Source organism: Equus asinus, chromosome 13, assembly GCF_041296235.1.
Source record: "Equus asinus isolate D_3611 breed Donkey chromosome 13, EquAss-T2T_v2, whole genome shotgun sequence".
NCBI lineage: Eukaryota > Metazoa > Chordata > Mammalia > Perissodactyla > Equidae > Equus > Equus asinus.
The window spans coordinates 40,794,102-40,812,739 of NC_091802.1; the positions used below are offsets into that span (position 1 = coordinate 40,794,102).

The following is an 18,638-nucleotide window of genomic DNA, read 5'->3' on the forward strand; positions in this document are numbered from 1 at the left end:
TTCCTTCTATATGACCATTTTCCAAGACAGGGGATACATGGTTTTATTGACTGGAGAAGAAAACTATTGCTTGTTAAGTAAGGTGGGTTATTTTATTTTAAAACAATCTGAAATCCTTTGTAGAATACCAGTATTAGGTAATATTTGAAAAGTCAGTTTTCTTTCCTGGACACAGAAACCCATGCTTCTCTTCATCTTGAGAGAAGGAATGCTAGAAAGAAAACTGGCCATCAACTCTCAGAAATAATTGAAGAAGGATGCAAGAATGTATGGTATCAATATAATATTATTATTGAGAAATAGTTAACATGTAATTGTGAAGGTCAAGGCAAGCATAGCTGCAGAGGCTCAGGGGTTCAGTCCAACTTCATCACGCAGCTGAGGGCTGAGCACAGGGAAGAGACTGAGGGAGACAGGAGTGGTATTGAGTGTAGACGGGCGCCCTTTCTTCAGTGGCTTAGTGGTATCACAGGATGACAAGGTTGGTGGTCATTTAAAACATGGAAAAGTTAACACGAACGACACTTTCATGCTGAGGTGGTGGCGGCTCGCTCATGGTTGCTAGTCAGATATGAATTCAAAAAGAGGATGCACCGCAGCGGGAGCGACAGCAAGTTGTGCGGCAGCAGATGGTCTGGCAGCGGACTGGGTGGTAGCAGCTGGACACACCACAGCTGGGGCGGCAGGTGGTCTGGCAGCAGACTGGGCGCAGGCAGCTGGACACTCCACAGCTGGGGCGGCAGGTGGTCTGGCAGCAGACTGGGCGCAGGCAGCTGGACACTCCACAGCTGGGGCGGCAGCAGGTGGTCTGGCAGCAGCTGGGGCGGCAACAGGTCTCCAGGCCACAGCCCTGGTCAGAGCAGACAGAGCCACAACAGGAGCTGACCATGGTGTCAGAGGGTGGAGGTTCTGGCTGGGTTTCCAGGAGAGTGAGTTTCCCAAATGTGGGAGACTCCTTATCCCATGTCCGCTTTTATACCCAGCTGAGGGGCTGCTGTCACCAGGTTGAGGGCTATTTCTTTGTTATTGTTTATCTTAATAGATAGGCAATTAGCAAATTAGTTAACTGTAGGGAATCTATATACAGTTGGATAGAATGCATTTTTTCCTTCCTCTGAGGTAGGGTGCTTCCAATCCAGTCATTCCTCCTGAGTCACTCTTGTCTTCTTCCTTCTGTGTATCATCTAATTTCAAGGAGTCCTCAGCTTCCTCACTAGTTTGGTTGCCATGTGACACATCATTTGGAACTCAACACTCTAGGTATTGTCTTTAATGTTTTTTCTCACACCAGCCCTCAACTGGGACAGTGTGTCTGTTTTCTAAAGACTCTTGAGAAACACAAGGCGTGAGCACACCAGAACACTTGGAAGAATTTTTCTTGAAACATTTGAAGTGAAGAGTCAATAGCAATAAAGGTAAAGACTGAAAAATTGTACAACAGAAACATTTAAATGCCTACCTGGTTTTTTAAGCCTCAAACAAAACCGAAAAGCTTAAGAGCCAACTGGGAATAAATAATAAATATCTTAACTAATATAAGAGAAAAGAGCTGATTTCCTGAATGCATGAATATCTCTTATAACTCAGTAAGAAAAAAGGCCAACAACCAAATAGTCATTTCACTGAAAAAGAAATACAAATGGCTTTTAAGCTATTGAAATATGTTCTGTCTCACTTACAATTTAAAACGTTTTATTTGACCAGTTTATCCAATTATCAAATCGTCTATAGAACACCTACTGTGTGCCAGGTCCTGCCCTATGCTTTGGAGATACAACAGTGAATAGTTTAGAATGACAAATATAAAATTTTTACTTTGAAAGTTTTAACAAGTTGCTGAGGTTCTATGGAAGCAGACATTCTCATACACAGATGGCAGGAGTCTAAATTGGACCAATTTCTTTATAGCCTAATTTAACAGTTTTTATAGGATTTTTAAATGTGCATTACCTTTGATTGAGCAATTTCACTTCTGGAAATGTATTCAACAGGTACACTTATCCATGTGCTCCGGGACATAAATTCAAGATGTTGTTTGCAGCATTCTTTGTAAGAGAAAAGTCAGACTGAATTGTATTGTGGTCATGGAGGAGAATGTCCTTGACGTAGGAGAAAAGGTGTTTAGTGGTGATGGAGCATCATTTCGTCCTGAAATGAACGCTCTCTTCACTACTCTCACAAGTTCTCTAACTTTAGAATTATTTCCATAAAAAAAATTAAGTACACTTTTAAGGAAAAACAGGCCATCCGTATCCAATACAGACACCACCTTGCCTTCTAGTCTGAATTATTCAGGAAGGAGAGAAATAGGGAAGGAAGGAAAGCCACAAGAACATGTTTGTTTCTGCTGTTTTCCAGTTATTGAGTCTAATTTCACCGCATTTTGGTAAGAGAAAAAGACTTATGTTATTTCTGGTATTAAGATTTTCTTTGTAGCCTGTATGTTTTGTGAATCTTCTGGGTGTATATGAAAATTATGGAAACAATTTGTTAAACATAAGAGAGCATATAAATATAAATTAAACCTAAATTGACAATGGTCCTACTCAAATCCTCTATATCCTTCTTTATTTTCTCTTTCTAATGACCATGTTGAAATGGTTGTTGTTAAAGTCTCTCCTGCTACAACTGTGGTTTTATCATTTTTCCTTGCATTCATAATAGTATTTTGCACTTAGTTCCAATGTAGCTCAAAGTGCTTATGACAACCGGAAAGTTAATATAATGAAGACATGATTAACACATCAACGAGATGTCACTATTCCAGTCAAGACAAGTCCAGGCACTGTAGGCTTAGGATTCCGATCTAATTGGGCCCCAGTTCTATGGTGATTTTTTTGTGTAGAGATGGTTGCTTCTCTGTCTGAAGGCAAAGAGACAGCTAGGAGAGTCCCCTGCTCCTGCAAGTGAGTATCATGCTTTTTGGTACTTTGTATATAACAATTATCTTTGTAAGAACATGAATACTCTGCTTTCATCTGATCCTCTCCTTCACTTTGTCTTGTCTTGTGTGTCTGTGAGCTGTAAACCTTCCCCTGAATTTTCACATGACACAATTTCCAGTAATCAATCCTTATATATTACCCTCTTCCAATAAAATGATTCCTTTTTCTCACCAATATTATCAATATACTCTATCTGACATCTATCTTCCTATTAAATCCAAGATTTCACTGTCGGTTACCTGAGGGATGGGAACCAGGTCTCCATCAACTTATGTGCTTCTCAGAGCCCAATAGCACAAGGACCTTGCTAGGTGATCCATAACTCAATTATAGGAAAGAGGGCGTTCTTGTTTTCTCTCAGTTAACTTGATGGCAGCCATGGGGGGCAATCTGATTTGAGACAAAACTAATTATTTGGCATTTGCTCTGATGTAGGCTTTGATCCTACACAAAATCAGTTTTCTTTGTTTGCATGACGGAAACACAAACTTATCTCCAGTTCATAATCAACACTAAAAAATAATTAAGGGCCACAAATGTTTCAGATACAAAGAGAGTAAGTAATTGTCAAGACATAGCTATTTTATGACAAATCCATTGGGAAGGCCAAGCCATGCACAGCAATCATAGGAATTGGAACCTGTGCCCACAAAGTAGTGTAGACATTTGGCCATCTGACTGAACGCCAAGGTAATAGCCATAGAACTTAGTGTTTTTGTGTGGTATTTAGTTTAAATTGTTGCTTTTTAAGCAGTTGTATTTAGTTTAAATTGTTGCTTTTTAAGCAGTTGTATTTAGTTTAAATTGTTGCTTTTTAAGCGGTTGCTGTGCGTCATGACTGATGGGATGAATAAGCAGTGACACATCGGAGCAAGGCCAGTTGACATGGACAAAGGAAGTGAGAACAAGGCTGATGCTGGACTCACGGTGGTTGACTCAGGGCTGGGGGTGAGGAATGAAGTTCAACAACAAGGGGATCCACCGCAGACTGGAGGGTGGCAGCAGCTGTGACAGCTGGAGGTGTTCGGCCCCAGAATGGATGGCAGCAGCTGGAACTGTAGCAGAAGGGGTGGCAGCAGCTAGAAATGCGGCAGCTAGCGCAGCAGCAGGGGGACGCACAGCAGCTGAGGCGGCATCAGGTCTTCCTGCGGCAGGTGGTCTGGCAGCAGCTGGGCGGCAGCAGGTCTCCTGGCAGAGGCCTTGGCCACTGCCCTGCTCAGAGCAGAGGGAGCTACAACGAGAGCTGGCCGTGGTGTGAGGGGGTGGAGGTCCCGGGTGGGTTTCCAGGAGAGTGAGATTCTTAAATCCTTCTCTCAAATCCTGTTTATGCCCTGCTGAGGAGCTGTCGTTACCATGTCTTGGCTTATTTTCTTGCTATTTATCATGTTTAAAGAGAAATTATCAGACATTCTGATTGTGGCAGGACTCTGATGCAGAGTTAGCCTTTAGTATTGACCATGGTGCCAAGCCCAGAGCTGCGGATCCAGCTGCTGCCACCCTTGCTGCCTCCCTGGCTACTGTCAGACCACCTGCTGCCAGCCCAGCTGCTGCTGCAGCCCTTGCTGTGTGCCCAGTTGCTGCCAGCCTTCCTGCTGCTAATCCACTTGCTGCAGACCCACCACCCACTAGAGACATATTTCCTAGACCATTTTGCCAAAGTTACTCTTCCTGGGAGAAACTTGCTCCCTAAGCTCTGCTGAGAAACAACATGCTGCCACTGAGCTTGGTTGTCATCCTTTTCTACAAGGCTTATGAGTCTACCGAGAGGATGCAGTCTACTTCACTTTGATTTTCTTCTTCTTCATTTCCTTCTGATCATTGCAGCAAATGCTCGTCAGCTCCATCTGAATTTGACACGGATTCACAGTCTCAGGCTCAGCAAAATGATCATCACCTTTTGCGTCTATGGCAGTTAAACAGATTCTTATGACTGCATATTTAACTCTCCACAATGATTGGTATTGATCGTCTTTTTAGATATACCCATTAAATTTAGTAACTTCTGCCAGGTGACTCGACTCTTCACAATCACTCGAATTGTCTTTCCACTTGTTCTTTTCTAAGGAAATCTGTGTTCTCCTATCGTATGTGTTTTATTTGTCTGTTTGTTTATAGTACTTCCTTTATGAAGCCTTGCTTTCAAGTTTCATTTTTTATTTATTATCTCATTCGAGTCTCACAATGACCCCACAAGTTAGGTGGAGCAAAGATTAGCATTCCTTTATCATTCTCATTTTAATGATCAAAAAATGGTTTGCCATACAACTGGTAGCTGACAGAAGCAGGTCGTATGCACCAGTCTTTTGGTTCCAGGTTGAGGGCACTTTATACACTTCTTTTGCAAGTAGAGGTAACATTGGTTATTGGGCACAGAGAAAGTGTGCATTTTGAGTTGCTTCTCTGATGATGGAAATAATTATATCTTTCATATACAGAAGCCTTTTCTGCCTACAAAGCTCTTCTCAAATATTCTTCCCAACTTTATGACCAATAGTGACTGCCTTTAAGAGTTTTAGTCAACAAAGGGAGCCCTTATACCTTCTCTGGGTTCTAGTCCACCACTGGTGCAATTTGTCACCAACAAGCAATGTGAGGGTCATTGGTATTCCTGGCCCTACCCTTGTCTGGAGGAACCTGTTCTTTGGTGTCATGGATTTGGCATCCTGTTATCATTTCGTTCATCGCAACAGAAACTTGAGTTAAGAATCACCCTTGCAAAGCTCACAACCTCAGGCCATGCTTTCTGGGCTACCAAACTTTGAGGCAATTTGGTCTCCTGATCTGGACATTGTTAAAGGAAGATAAATTTGTAGAGTCCTGAGAATTGAAGTTAACCATGCAATAAGCCTGTAACCTTTGATCCAATCATAATCTTTAGGCCAAAAAAGGAAAGAACAATTTCCCAAATTCTATGAGATAAAGACACATAAACTAAAGGAAATCAAAATCAGAACTTTGAGGAAAAAGAAAAGAAAAGGAGAAGGAAGGATGCATGATTCAAAGTCAAGATGGGCATTCGGTTGGTTCCCAAATGGAGGGAACCTGGATCTTCAGATGAAAAACTGAATAGTAAAGGGAATAGTGAAGGCACCCAGCAGTACAAGGGCTATTACAGCTCTAGGAGAAAAATAAGAAGTTTTGATAACAGCCATCTTCTTAAGAGATATTAAGGTGCTTTGGGTTACTTAACACACTAGATGTGACAGAGAGTGTGATCTTCCCAGAGGATACATCTGGAATTCTTTGCTGAATTACTAAACTTTCCAACATGGGGAATGGATGGGAAGAATTACCATTTGAATCGTGCATTCTTCCTTCTTCTTTTCTTCTTCCTACTTTCTTCTCTTTTTCCTGAAAATTCTGATTTGATTTCCTTTAGCTTACGTGTCTTTATCTCACAGAATTTCCTCAATTATCTGGGATTTGCCTCTTTTGTTTACACCTGTATCCCTGACTTAACTTAAATGATACCTCAAATTTACAAGTTAAACCGCCAGACCAAGGTACTCACAAGAAGCTATAACACATCCAGAGTTTAGTGCTGATCTAAATGACTAAAGGAGAAGTGATTTCATTACAACTACACTTGATTCCTGCAGAAACCTAATGGAATATGGTATATTATCATGGAATATCTTAAACTTTATCAATTGATAGCCCCACAAGCAGCTGTCATGACCCATACAGAACTTTTACAACGGGTTAGCAACTTCTGGTCTGAAAAGGCAGAGGAAAGCGGAAATACTCCCCGCAAAAAGAACTGGGAGCAGTACACATGGTTATATATTTGGTTTGGAAGAAAAGTGGACTGAGGAAATGATGTTCATGGGCTATTGGCAAGTGGTGGAAAAGTTGGTTGATTGGTCTGAGACCTGAAAGCAGCAAGATGGAAAGGTTAGAGGCACAGAGATTGGGAGAAGAATCATGTAGATAGAACTAAGTGTGTGGACAGAATGTGTTCCCTCTCTGTGTCCCAAATCAACGATGCCCAGAGGGTATCCACCAGTTACAAGGCACTGGACAACTAGGAGTTTGGGCAACTCATCCTGTCTCCCTCCTCAGGCGCTGTAGTACTTGCACAATAGCCCACGAGCAAAGCAGCCCTGGTGGCAGGGATAGAGGTTTTGCATGGAACCACCACGGTTGCCTCTGCTGGATGTGCAGTTAGTCAGTAGCAGAGACAGATGTTGAGCCCTTAATATGATAACATCCCTCATTAAAACTCACCACATCACACTGAAGCAAGTTGGGGCGGTGAGCACAATACAGAGTCTATGTTTTGCAGGGAATTACCTAATTCCTTTTTGCTCTAAAAACTTACTCGGGAGAAGGAAGCTCTACGAGAATTTGATTTACATGATACCAAAGAACAAGTCCCGATAAATGAGCCTTTCTCTCGTGAGGACACAATGGATGCTCAAAATTATCTGATGCAGACGAATTGCATGAGGGGTTGATCAGAGCCTGAGACAAAGGAAGTTTCTCTGCATTCATGAGAGCCCTTAAACGCAGCCATTGCTCCTCTGCCTGAAACTCAGCTGCTGCTCGCTGAGATGTGGGACACTGATTTGGGGAGAACTTTGTAAACACAAAAGTTATCTGCATATATGAAAGACTACTTCTTCCACCGTTAAAGAAGAAACCCAAGAGCACATCTTGCTGGTGCTCAGTCCTACTTTCATCTCTACTTGTCTTGATATGTAAATGTAAGTGCCGTTGAGCAGAAGCAGAAGACCTAGTCTTTCTCTGAGTACGTCCATTTTCAGCTACGTAATGTTACACAGTGAAATTTTCTCATCTGAAAAATGGAGACTATAACTTGAGGGACGTTGTTATGAGGCTCAGAATGGATAAAGCATATGATATGCACTATGTATATAGGTCCTTATGTCAGGAATGCTGTACAATGAAACAAAACACAAGTGAGGGTGAATAAAGGTACAGGATTTATTATGAAATATAGGTAAGACCCCCTCCATCTAGAGAGACTGAAGTGATCACGAAAAGAAGAAAGCAGGGTACAAGAGCCATGAGTACATTGAAAAGAAAAACATGATTCTGAAGATTATTCAACAATTGCAGAAATCCATGTGAAAGTTGTGGGGATTTGTTTTTCTAAGTTACTTAGAGGAAGAGGGTAAAGATTCTGACTTCAGGTCAAAGCAGATCATGACTCCGGATGGAGGATGCAAGGATCTGGCACATGGTCCACAGACACCAGGAGGAGGAGAATTGGGGGAAGTCCTCTGCACTCCATCAAGCTTGTTCACAAGCTTTTCAACAGTCAGATGAGTAACAGAAATTTAGTGATAGCATGCTGGCTTTCAGCAACCTTGGGCAGTAAATGTGTCCTAGGAATGGCAAGGCCATAAAAAGATTGGTTTGTGCAGACGGTGGTTCTTTGGTGGGGTGATCAGCAGCAGGAAGGCTGGCAGCAGCTGGATCCGCAGCTCTGGGCTTGGCAACAAGGCAGGCAGACGCAGGTGGGGTGGTAGCAGGTTCTCCGGCAGTACACGGGTCCAGAGCAAGCTGGCTGGCAGCAGATGGTCTGACAGCAAGTTGAGGGGCAGCAAGGCTGGCAGCAGCTGGACTGACTGCAGGTTTGTCCACAGCAGCTGGACTCAGAGCAGGTGGGCTGGCAGAAAGGAGCGCTGCAGCAGGAAGGGCGGCAGCAGCTGGTCACACAGGTTGGTTGGTAGCAGGTGGTCTTGCAGCAGGTGACTTGACAGCGAGTTTGGGGGCAGCAAGGCTGGCAGCAGCTGGACCCACTGCAGGTTTGACCACCGCAGCTGGGCTCAGAGCAGGTGGGCTGGCAGCAGGGAGCGCTGCAGCAGGAAGGGTGGCAGCTGGTCACACAAGCTGGTTGGTAGCAGGTGGTCCTGCAGCAGGTGACTTGACAGCGAGTTTGGGGGCAGCAGGGCTGGCAGCAGCTGGACTCACAACAGCTGGACCCACTGCAGGTGGGCTGGCAGCAGGTGGTCCTGCAGCAGGTAGGCTGGCAGCAAGGGGAGCAGCAGGAGTGGGTCATGGTGTCAGGGGTGGAGGGTGGGCTCCTGTTCAGAGGTGAGTTTTCAAGAATCTGACGACTCCTTCTTTTCTGGGGCTTTTATACACTGACCCCCCAAATTTGGACCAATGAGCAGGACTTTGCTTGTTGTTGTTTACGTTGTCTTCCAGAGTCACTGGGGGAGTTGTCATGGAGGAAGTTGTTCCCTAAATGTCATGAATCTTTAGAAATTAAGTGTTGAATCTGTTTCCTAATTGAAAATAACTCATATAAATCTTTTTCAGATCCAAGGAAGGCAGTCACATCATCAGCATCATTCCTGCTTCCATCACAATCTGATCATGTGATATATTTCCTGCTGACCTGGGGAGTCAGAGCAGTTGTCCCTCCCCAGCTTTGTCCCTTGGGTGTATGCAGATTGGGAAGTGTCCCTGGGGAGGGGCATGATGCTGATATGTTCACAGTGAGGAACTGAATCCGTGCTGAGTCTGTTTACCCACAAATCCTGAATCAAGACAACCACAGGCATCTCTCTCTGTAGCACCCTACCCATGTGTGTATCCCAGTGCTATCAAAGACACTTGGGTGGAGGATGTTGGCACAATCTCTTCCATATGGCAAAGCAGGACTAAAGCAGGTGGGTTGAAGCAGAGGCAGTTCCCTGGGACTAAGGAAGCATCAGTCAGTTTTGGTCCTGGGTGACCAGTTGTCCTGATATGCCTAGGACAGAGGATTTTTCCCTGGAATTGAGTCTTTCAGCAACATAACTGGGGCAATTATAGATGAGTTTTGGCCTTTTTTTTTTGACCTTTATATAAATGAAAAAATATAGAATTATCTTTTCTTTACCGTATGATTGTAAGAGTCAACAATGCAATTATTTGTAGTGTATTCATTGTTTTTGCTGTATAATCTTCCCCTAAATGAATATGACACAATTTTTTTGTTACTGTCCTCTTGGTAAACATGTAGATCTTTTTGAATTATTAAAAATAGTGCTTCTATGAATGTTTTCGCACAAGTTGTTTGGTAAACACATATAAACATTTCTTTGGATATACCCCTAGAAGTAGATTATTCATAGCATTGCTTGGTCAAAAAGCTTATTCTATTCACTGTGGAGGTCTTGCCCATCTTTCACTAGATTTCTTTCTAGATAATTTAATGTTTATGCTATTGTGTATGTTATCATTTAAGTTTTTAATTTTTAACTGTTTGTGACATACGGAAAAACAATTCATTTATGTATGTTTATCTTGTGACCAAACTCCCTTATTATTTTTAAAATTTTATACATAGATTTTTTTTTTTTTTGGTTGTTGAGGAAGATTGGCGCTGAGCTAACATCGGTGCCAATCTTCCTCTATTTTGTATGTGGGATGCTACCACAGCATGACCTGATGAGCAGTGTGTAGGTCTGCACCCAAGACCTGAATCCATGAACCCTGGGCCACCGAAGCAGAGCGCACAAACTTCCTTGCTTCACCACCAGGCCGGCTCCGAGAGATTTGTTTTGGAAATTTTGCTAGCACAGTGACAGCAACTACAGATGATGATAGCTTCATTCATTTCATGGCAGTCTTTTTATCTTGTAAATTTTTTCTTTCCCTAGTGTAAGTGAGCATAAGTGAGGCCATCTTGTTAGGCTAACTGGCCCCAGCCCCTCCTCTGTGTGACTACTCGCTGCTCTGCACGTACTCTAAAAGATTCACATGCGCTCCTGATTTATGGCCTCTGCTTACATATATACTCCCTGGTACCTTGATAAATTAAAACTTTGTTCTATGAGTTTCTCTCCACAAACAGGCTGACCACAGGCGGGAGACACATCTACAAGGAGGCATCCATCACAGCTGACAGAAGAATGGAACAATGTGACGCCTGTCATGCCTGGAGACCAACATCACTGGACCCCCTCCTTACTGCCCATTTTCCCTATATAACTGTCTCAAGATTCTGTAATCCGTGAAGATGGTTTTTTTGAGACATTAGTCTGCCATCTTCCCAACTATGCCGGCTAATTGAATCAAAACCTCCTTTCTTGATCTCTAACTTGTCGTGATTAATTGGCTCAGATTGTAGCCAGCAGAGCAAGCCCAACGCTCAGCATCACTAGTCTGCTGGGGGGCCTACAGTGCAATGATGAAGTGGGCGTCTTTGTGTATTCTCTATAGAGCAGAGACAATTCTCAATATTTCACAATTAAATAGGAAGCTTTCTGACTTTTCTATAGATTCTTCCAATCAGAGTAACTAGGCTTTTTCCATTCCTTATTAGCTAAGATATTCTACATTGGAAATGTGTTGAAATTTATAAAATGCTTTTTCTTTACCTATTGAGACGATCTTATGATGATTCTCATGTTTTTTTGGCGGACGTGATTTAAAAAACATTTGTTGATGTTCAAAGGTTAAACCAACCTTGTGTTTCTGAAAACAATTCAACGTGGTTATGATCATAGGTTTAGGGCACTGGATTTGATTTGCTTATATTGCGTTTAGGATACATGCTCTCACTGCGTCCCACAAATTTGTCCCCCTATTCTTACTCAGCTTCCTCCACCTTCTTTAAATAAGTCAGCCCTCAATGGGGCAAGATCCTCCTCCCCACTTTCTGTGACCCAGTTTGACCCTGCTGTGGCTCCTTGTAGTGGAATTTCTGAAGGCACTTTCATGCCCCACGAGACTAACCAGCAGAGCTGCTGCAGAGCACGGCTGGAGGAACAACAGTCCTCTTTTAAACAGATATACTAGAATATTCCACGGGTCACTTTCAGGCACACATGCCATGGAGAAAATCCCAAGGAGAAACTTGTAACCAAATAACTGAGGTTTCTTATCTACTTTGAACAGAGGCAACAAGTTCCTAATTTTCTGAAATTAACAATTGGTCATTTCTACAGCAATATTGCATTATTCTGGAGAACTTAAGTACGTTTTGCCTCACAAAACACAGGAGGTTGTTTTGTTCAACTAGATGGTTCAGAGGTTATGGATTGCTCAGAGTCATAAATGTGCATTGAACAGTTTCTTAATCCAAAACTTTATCAATATTTAATTTTCTTGAAAACATTTTGATCAGAACAAATTGCCGTAAATTTGGGGGAATACAATATATGGTCCATTTTTTTGCAGGGAATTATTTAATTCCTTGTTCTGTCGATACTCAGGAGACAGAGGCAATTCAGAATTTGATTTATGTGATACTAAGAAACAAGTCCCTTTAGACGAGTCTCATGAGGACACAGACGCTAGCAGTACTTGATGCAGATAAATTGACAGTAAAGGCTCCCTGAATTCATGAGAGCCCTAAAATGCAGTCCCCATTGCCCTAACATATAGCTGCTGCTTGCTGAGGTGTGAGAAACTGATTTTGGAAGGACTTTGTAAACAAATGTTATCTCTATATATGAGAGCTTATTCCATCGTTAAAGTAGAAATTCAGTTGCACATCTTACTAGTCCTCAGTATTCAATAGCATTGACGTCTATTGACATATAAATGTAGGTGCCCCTGAGCAGGGACCAAGGATCCAGTCCTGGATCTGAGTCTGTCCATTAGTAGCTATATGACACCACACAATGAAATTTTCTCATCTAAAAATGTGGAAAATAATTTATAGTGAGATGTTTTGCAGCTCAAGTTGGGTAATGCATATGGTATGCAATATGTATATAAGTTCCTAATTCAGAAATACTTTACAGTAAAGAAAAACAGTATATGGAATGAAAATGGTATAGAATATCATTAAGAAATATATAGACAACTCAAAGTGATTATGGAAAGAAGAAAGCAGGATAAAGAATCACAAGTACATTGAAAAAGAAAATATGATCATGAAGAGTATTGATCAGTTGCATAAACCAATGAAAAAGTTATGAAGATTTATTTTCCTAAGTTACTTAGGGAGAGCAGGTGGCCCTGACTTCAGAGTCCAAGCAGGGATCATAATTTCATATTGAAGATGCACAAAGCTGGCACATGATCCACATACACAAAGAGGAAGAGAACTGGGGGGAAATTCTCTGCATTTCATCAAGCTGGTTCACAAGTCTTTCAACAGATAGATGAGTTACAGAAATGACGGTAGAGCATCCTGCTTGTCAGCAAAGCGTAGGAGTGAATTTGCCCCCAAAATGGCAAGTCAGCTAACAGAAGGCATTGTGTGCAGACGGTGGTTCTTTGGCAAGGTGATCAACAGCAACAAGGCTGGCAGCAGCTGGACTCACAGCAGGCTGGGCGGCAGCAAGGCTGGCAGCAGCTGGATCCGCAGCTCTGGGCTTGGCACCAAGGCAGACGCAGGTGGGGTGGTAGCAGGTTCTCCAGCAGTACACGGGTCCAGAGCAAGCTGGCTGGCAGCAGGTGGTCTGACAGCAAGTTGAGGGGCAGCAAGGCTGGCAGCAGCTGGACCCACTGCAGGTTTGTCCACAGCAGCTGGACTCAGAGCAGGTGGGCTGGCAGCAGGGAGCGCTGCAGCAGGAAGGGCGGCAGCTGGTTACACAAGCTGGTTGGTAGCAGGTGGTCCTGCAGCAGGTGACTTGACAGCGAGTTTGGGGGCAGCAGGGCTGGCAGCAGCTGGACTCACAACAGCTGGACCCACTGAGGTGGGCTGGCAGCAGGTGGTCCTGCAGCAGGTAGGCTGGCAGCAAGGGGAGCAGCAGGAGTGGGTCATGGTGTCAGAGGAGGAGGGTGGGCTCCTGTTCAGAGGTGAGTTTTTGAGAATGACTTCTGTTCTGGAGTTTTTATACGTGCAACCCCCAAAGTTGGCACCAAAGAGCAGGACTTTCCTTATTCTTGTTTACATTGTTTTCCATGACCACTGGGGGAATTGTAAAGAGGAAGTTATTCTCTAAATGTTATGAATCTTTTCAAAATAATTGTTTAATCTGTTTCTCAATTGAAAGTAACTCACAGAAACTTTTTTTTCGGATAAAAAGAAATGGTCACATTCTCAGCTTTGTTCCTGCTTCAATCACAACCTGGTTGTGTGCTATGATTCCTGCTGCCCTGGGGAGGTCAGAACAGTTGGTCACTCTATGCCTAATCTGTTTACTACCAGAGTCATTCGGGTCACTGTACTTCCTTTTTCTTCTCTTTCTTCTTTTTTTTGGTGAGGAAGATGGGCCCTGAGCTAAGATCTGTGTGAATCTTCCTCTATTTTGTATGTGGGATGCTACCACAGCATGGCTTGATGAGCAGTGTATAGGTCCACAGCCAAGATCCAGACCCATGAACGCCAGCCTACCGAAGTGGAGCACACAAACTTGACCACCATGACCCTGGGCCAGCCCCTCTTTTTCTTTTATTAATGAAGTAATTAGATTAGATGAGGTGATAACTGAGGTATCTTTGCATTCTGACATGTTCAAAACTTTTTTGAGGTTTAACATTAATTTTAACAAGTGCTCAAATTTTTTATTTCCAACTTGATAAATTCTTATCAATGTCCAACTTGATCAATTATCTCAGAGCAAACACATCCATGTCACTGTTAACAAGTTACGAAATAGAACTTAAGCCTATCTCCTTCCAATTATACTCCCATTCCCAAAGGTAGGTAAGTTTAGACTGTTTCTAATCTTTATGTAAATTAAATAGTATAGAATTGGCCACTTCCTGTTTATATTATAATTGGGAGACTGATCCATGTGATTACGTGATTATCTGCGGTTCATTCATTCTCCTTGCTGTATAATCTTTTATTGCACTAATATGACACAATTTATTTGTTCACTCTACTGTGGATATACATGTGGATTGTTTGCAATTTTGAACTAATAAAAATAATGCTGCTATGAATGTTTTAGTACAGATCCTTTGGCAAAAATACATAAACATTTCTGTTGGATAAACATCTACAAGTAGAATTGCTCACAGAATAGCTTGGTCAAAGTGTTTATACTGTTTTCTGTAGAGGTCTTTCCCATATTTTATTGGATTTATTCCCAGGCATTTTCTTTTTCATGCTATTACAGGTTACAATTTGAAATTTTAATTTTTCACTGTTTCTGACATATAGAGAAATAACTCGTTTCTGTATGTTGATCTTGTGACCAAGCTCCCTTATTATTTCTAATAGTTCATCAATAGATTTTTTTTTGTTTTTGAAATTTACCATGCACAAATCATATTAACTATAGTTGATAGGACTGCCCTTCTAAAGCTGGATTTAAAAGATACAAATAGGAGCAGAACCAATTTATGCAAAAAAGCACTTTAAAGCTAAAGAATGGTGCCTAGACTAATCACAAACATAAAATGTGGGGTATGAGTAGTAAAAATGTAGGGCTTTGAGTAAGAGGGCAAACTTAAAGTGCCATAAACTTAACGTAGATTGCTGTTTCTGTAGGTTACTACATACGAACCTCACGGTACCACAAAGCAGAGAGCTACAATGAATACACAAAAAATAAAGAGAAGGAACCCAAACATAATACTAGAGAAAGCCATCAAATCACAAGGGAAGAGAGTAAGAGAAAAAAGAAACAGAAGAACCAGTAAAACACTATGTTAACATCCCTCCCGCCTTGGGTCTCCTGCATACTTTCCCCACTGGAATCACTGGTCAGTCAGAACAGCACTGCTGAGCAGTTCCTCCTCTCATCAGAACCCTTGATATTCTGTGCTGCAAAATCACTTTCATTTTACTCTAATCTCTGGTGTGTGCTTTCCCACCTCATGGGATGCACCTCCAACTATGGACAGCTTTCCGCTATTGACTGCATGAGTTTTAAGATGCTCATTTTTCCCCAAGGCCCCCGTCACCGACCTTGCCAAATAGATCTTTGTTGTTAAGATTAAGTTCAGAGCAGTTTCCCTAAATATTCTAGATGTTACCAGATTCTGGTTTAGTGGAATGAAATATCCTTGAAATATACGGATGTCTGTTACCATTCTTATCACTCGCATCTGTGCCAATTTTGTAAGATGCTTCTAGTTGCATTATCCATTCTCTCTTCTAAGCTCCCTCAAAGATTGTGAATCTATTCATCTCTGATTTTATCTTCCACCACACATTCTCTACTGCAGAAGTAGAAGACAAGAGATCTTGGTTATGGGAATTAAAATCATATGGAACAGTATTCAAATTCCTGTTCTGCCACTCACTAGCTGTATACCTGGGGAAAAATATAGAAAAATTAGTCACCTCATGAATTGTTTCTCATATATATTGTGCCATCATCCTTTAAATATTCCTTTCTTTTCGCACTATCATCTTGCATATTACGTCCAGGCATGGATGAATCTGGAAGCATTTTCTTTCTCTTTTTTACCCTCTTTTACTGGGTCAGCCAGTCTACAGGCAGATGCCTTCCTGAAGAGACCACGATTCTTGTATTTTCAAGGGATATCACAAAAACAAATTTATTCATCACCCTTATTTTTTGTAGAGAATATTTTCTTTTCCTTTTCTTTTTCTTTGGTAATTTAAGATTTAGTCTCTTTTTTTTAATCTCTGTAACCCCAACTTAACACAAACTAACTTCAAATTTATAAATTATAAACATCCAAACGAAGGTATTAATGAGAAACTATAGCCTGTCCACGGAGAACAGCAGAGTTTAGTGCTGACCTCAGTAACTAAAGAATACGCGACAATGGCCAGCACAATTCCATTGGATTCCTGCAAAAACCTAACTGACTGTAATATACGATCATGGAATACCTTAAGCCTCATCAGTTGATAGTCTTAATAGCAGTTTTTATGCCAGATGGAGAATTTCTACTGCTACAGATCAACAGCTTCTGGTATCCAAAGCCAGTGGAAAGAGAAAATACTTCCCAAACCCCCCAGTACCTAGCTATGTATCTTTTAGTTGTGGGTCCTTATAGTTGTGGCATGTGGGACGCCGTCTCAGCATGGCTTGATGAGCAGTGCCATGTCCACGCCCAGGATCCAAACCGAGGAAACCCTGGGCTGCCGAAGCGGAGCGCACAAACTTAACCACTTGGCCACTGGGCCAGCCCCTAAAAGTAAGTGCTTTTGAGCAGGAATAGAGCCCATCCTGAATCTGAGTCTATTCATTATTGGCTATATGACATTACACAATGAAATATGTGTTTCTGAAGAATGGATACAATAATTGGGGGCTATTACAGTGCTCCGAGCAGATAATGCTTATGGTGTGCAATGTGTATTTAATCCCAGGATCAGGAATGCTGTACGATAAATCAACACAATATGGAGTGAATTATGGTGTAGAATTTATTAAGAAACACAAAGGTAAGATTCCTGCATCTAGGAAAACAACTCAAAGTGATCATAAAAGAAGAAAGGGGAATACAAGAAACATGAGTACATTGATAAAGAAAATATGACTATGAAGAGTATTGATCAGTTGCAGAAACCTATGAAAAAGCTATGAGGGTTTGTTTTCCTAAGTTACTGAGAGGGAGCAGGTGATCCTGACTTCAGAGGATGCACGAAGCTGTCACATGATCCACATACATAAGGAGGAAATGAATTGGGGGAAGCCCTCTGCACCCCATCAAGCTGATTCACAAGCTTTTAAACAGGAAGATGAGTAATAGAAATGATGATAGAGTGTGCTGCTTGTCAGCAAATTCTAGGAAGTGAATTTGCCCAAAACATGGCAAGTTCAATTAACAAAAGGTGTTTTGTGCAGATGGTGGTTCTTTGGTGAGGTGATCAGCAGCAGGAAGGCCGGCAGCAGCTGGACTCACAGCAGGCTGGGCGGCAGCAAGGCTGGCAGCAGCTGGATCCGCAGCTCTGGGCTTGGCAACAAGGCAGGCAGACGCAGGTGGGGTGGTAGCAGGTTCTCCGGCAGTACACGGGTCCAGAGCAAGCTGGCTGGCAGCAGATGGTTTGACAGCAAGCTGGGGGACAGCAAGGTTGGCAGCAGCTGGACTGACTGCAGGTTTGTCCACAGCAGCTGGACTCAGAGCAGGTGGGCTGGCAGCAGGGAGCGGGGCAGCAGGAAAGGCGGCAGCTGGTCACACAAGTTGGTTGGTAGCAGGTGGTCCTACAGCAGGAGGTTTGACAGCGTGTCTGGGGGCAGCAGGGCTGGCAGCAGCTGGACTGACTGCAGGTTTGTCCACAGCAGCTGGACTCAGAGCAGGTGGGCTGGCAGCAAGGGGAGCAGCAAGAGTGGGTCATGGTCAAGGGTAGAAGGTGGACTCCTGTTCAGAGGTGAATTTCTCAGATTCTGATGACTCCTTCTGTTCTGGGGCTTTTATACACTGGACCCCCGATGTTGTGACCAATAAGCAGGACTTTCCTCGTTGTTGTTTACATTGTTTTTGCAGTCACTGGGGAATTGTCGGGAGGAAATTGTCCCCTAGTGTTTTGCGGCTTCTGTAAATTAGTGTTTGATCTTTTTCTTAATTGGGAGTACCAGTTAAGAACCTTTTTCAGAAATGAGAAAGAGAGGAAGCATCACCAGCATCATTTCTAGTCAAGCGACACATCTGGTCCTGTGATAGTCCTGTGATTCTACTGTCCTGGTGAAGGTCAGAATAGCGTCCCTCTTCAGCTTTGTTCCTCGGGCTGTGCTTAGACTGGGAAATGCCCCGAGAGGGTCAGGATGCTGAGACATTCTGTGATGAATGGAGCCCTGCTTGGGTCCCAGTCTGAGCTCCCAGAAAGTCTTACTGCAGTCCACAACATGTCTATATCTGTGGCAACCTATTCGAAATTTGTTTCCCAGTTCGATCAGAGACACTTGG

General features: G+C 42.6%; 3 protein-coding genes and 1 pseudogene across 3 annotated transcripts; all 4 read right to left on the reverse strand.

Annotated features, from left to right (window-relative positions):
- Positions 1 to 268: 268 nt before the first annotated feature.
- LOC106826406 (keratin-associated protein 4-1) lies at positions 269 to 931 on the reverse strand. Its single transcript, XM_014833733.3, has one exon. It carries the CDS (start codon positions 887 to 889, stop codon positions 578 to 580), a length of 312 nt encoding a protein of 103 aa, XP_014689219.3. The 5' UTR covers positions 890 to 931; the 3' UTR covers positions 269 to 577.
- A 6,943-nt stretch (positions 932 to 7,874) lies between these two features.
- Positions 7,875 to 9,007, reverse strand: LOC106826399 (keratin-associated protein 9-1-like). The gene has a single exon (XM_014833727.3). It carries the CDS (start codon positions 8,971 to 8,973, stop codon positions 8,359 to 8,361), a length of 615 nt encoding a protein of 204 aa, XP_014689213.3. The 5' UTR covers positions 8,974 to 9,007; the 3' UTR covers positions 7,875 to 8,358.
- Positions 9,008 to 13,145: 4,138 nt separating this feature from the next.
- On the reverse strand, positions 13,146 to 13,623 carry LOC139040048 (keratin-associated protein 9-7-like; annotated as a pseudogene).
- Positions 13,624 to 17,139: 3,516 nt separating this feature from the next.
- On the reverse strand, positions 17,140 to 18,102 carry LOC139040047 (keratin-associated protein 9-7-like). The gene has a single exon (XM_070483240.1). The coding sequence runs from the start codon at positions 18,067 to 18,069 to the stop codon at positions 17,602 to 17,604; it is 468 nt and encodes a 155-aa protein (XP_070339341.1). The 5' UTR covers positions 18,070 to 18,102; the 3' UTR covers positions 17,140 to 17,601.
- Positions 18,103 to 18,638: the final 536 nt, after the last annotated feature.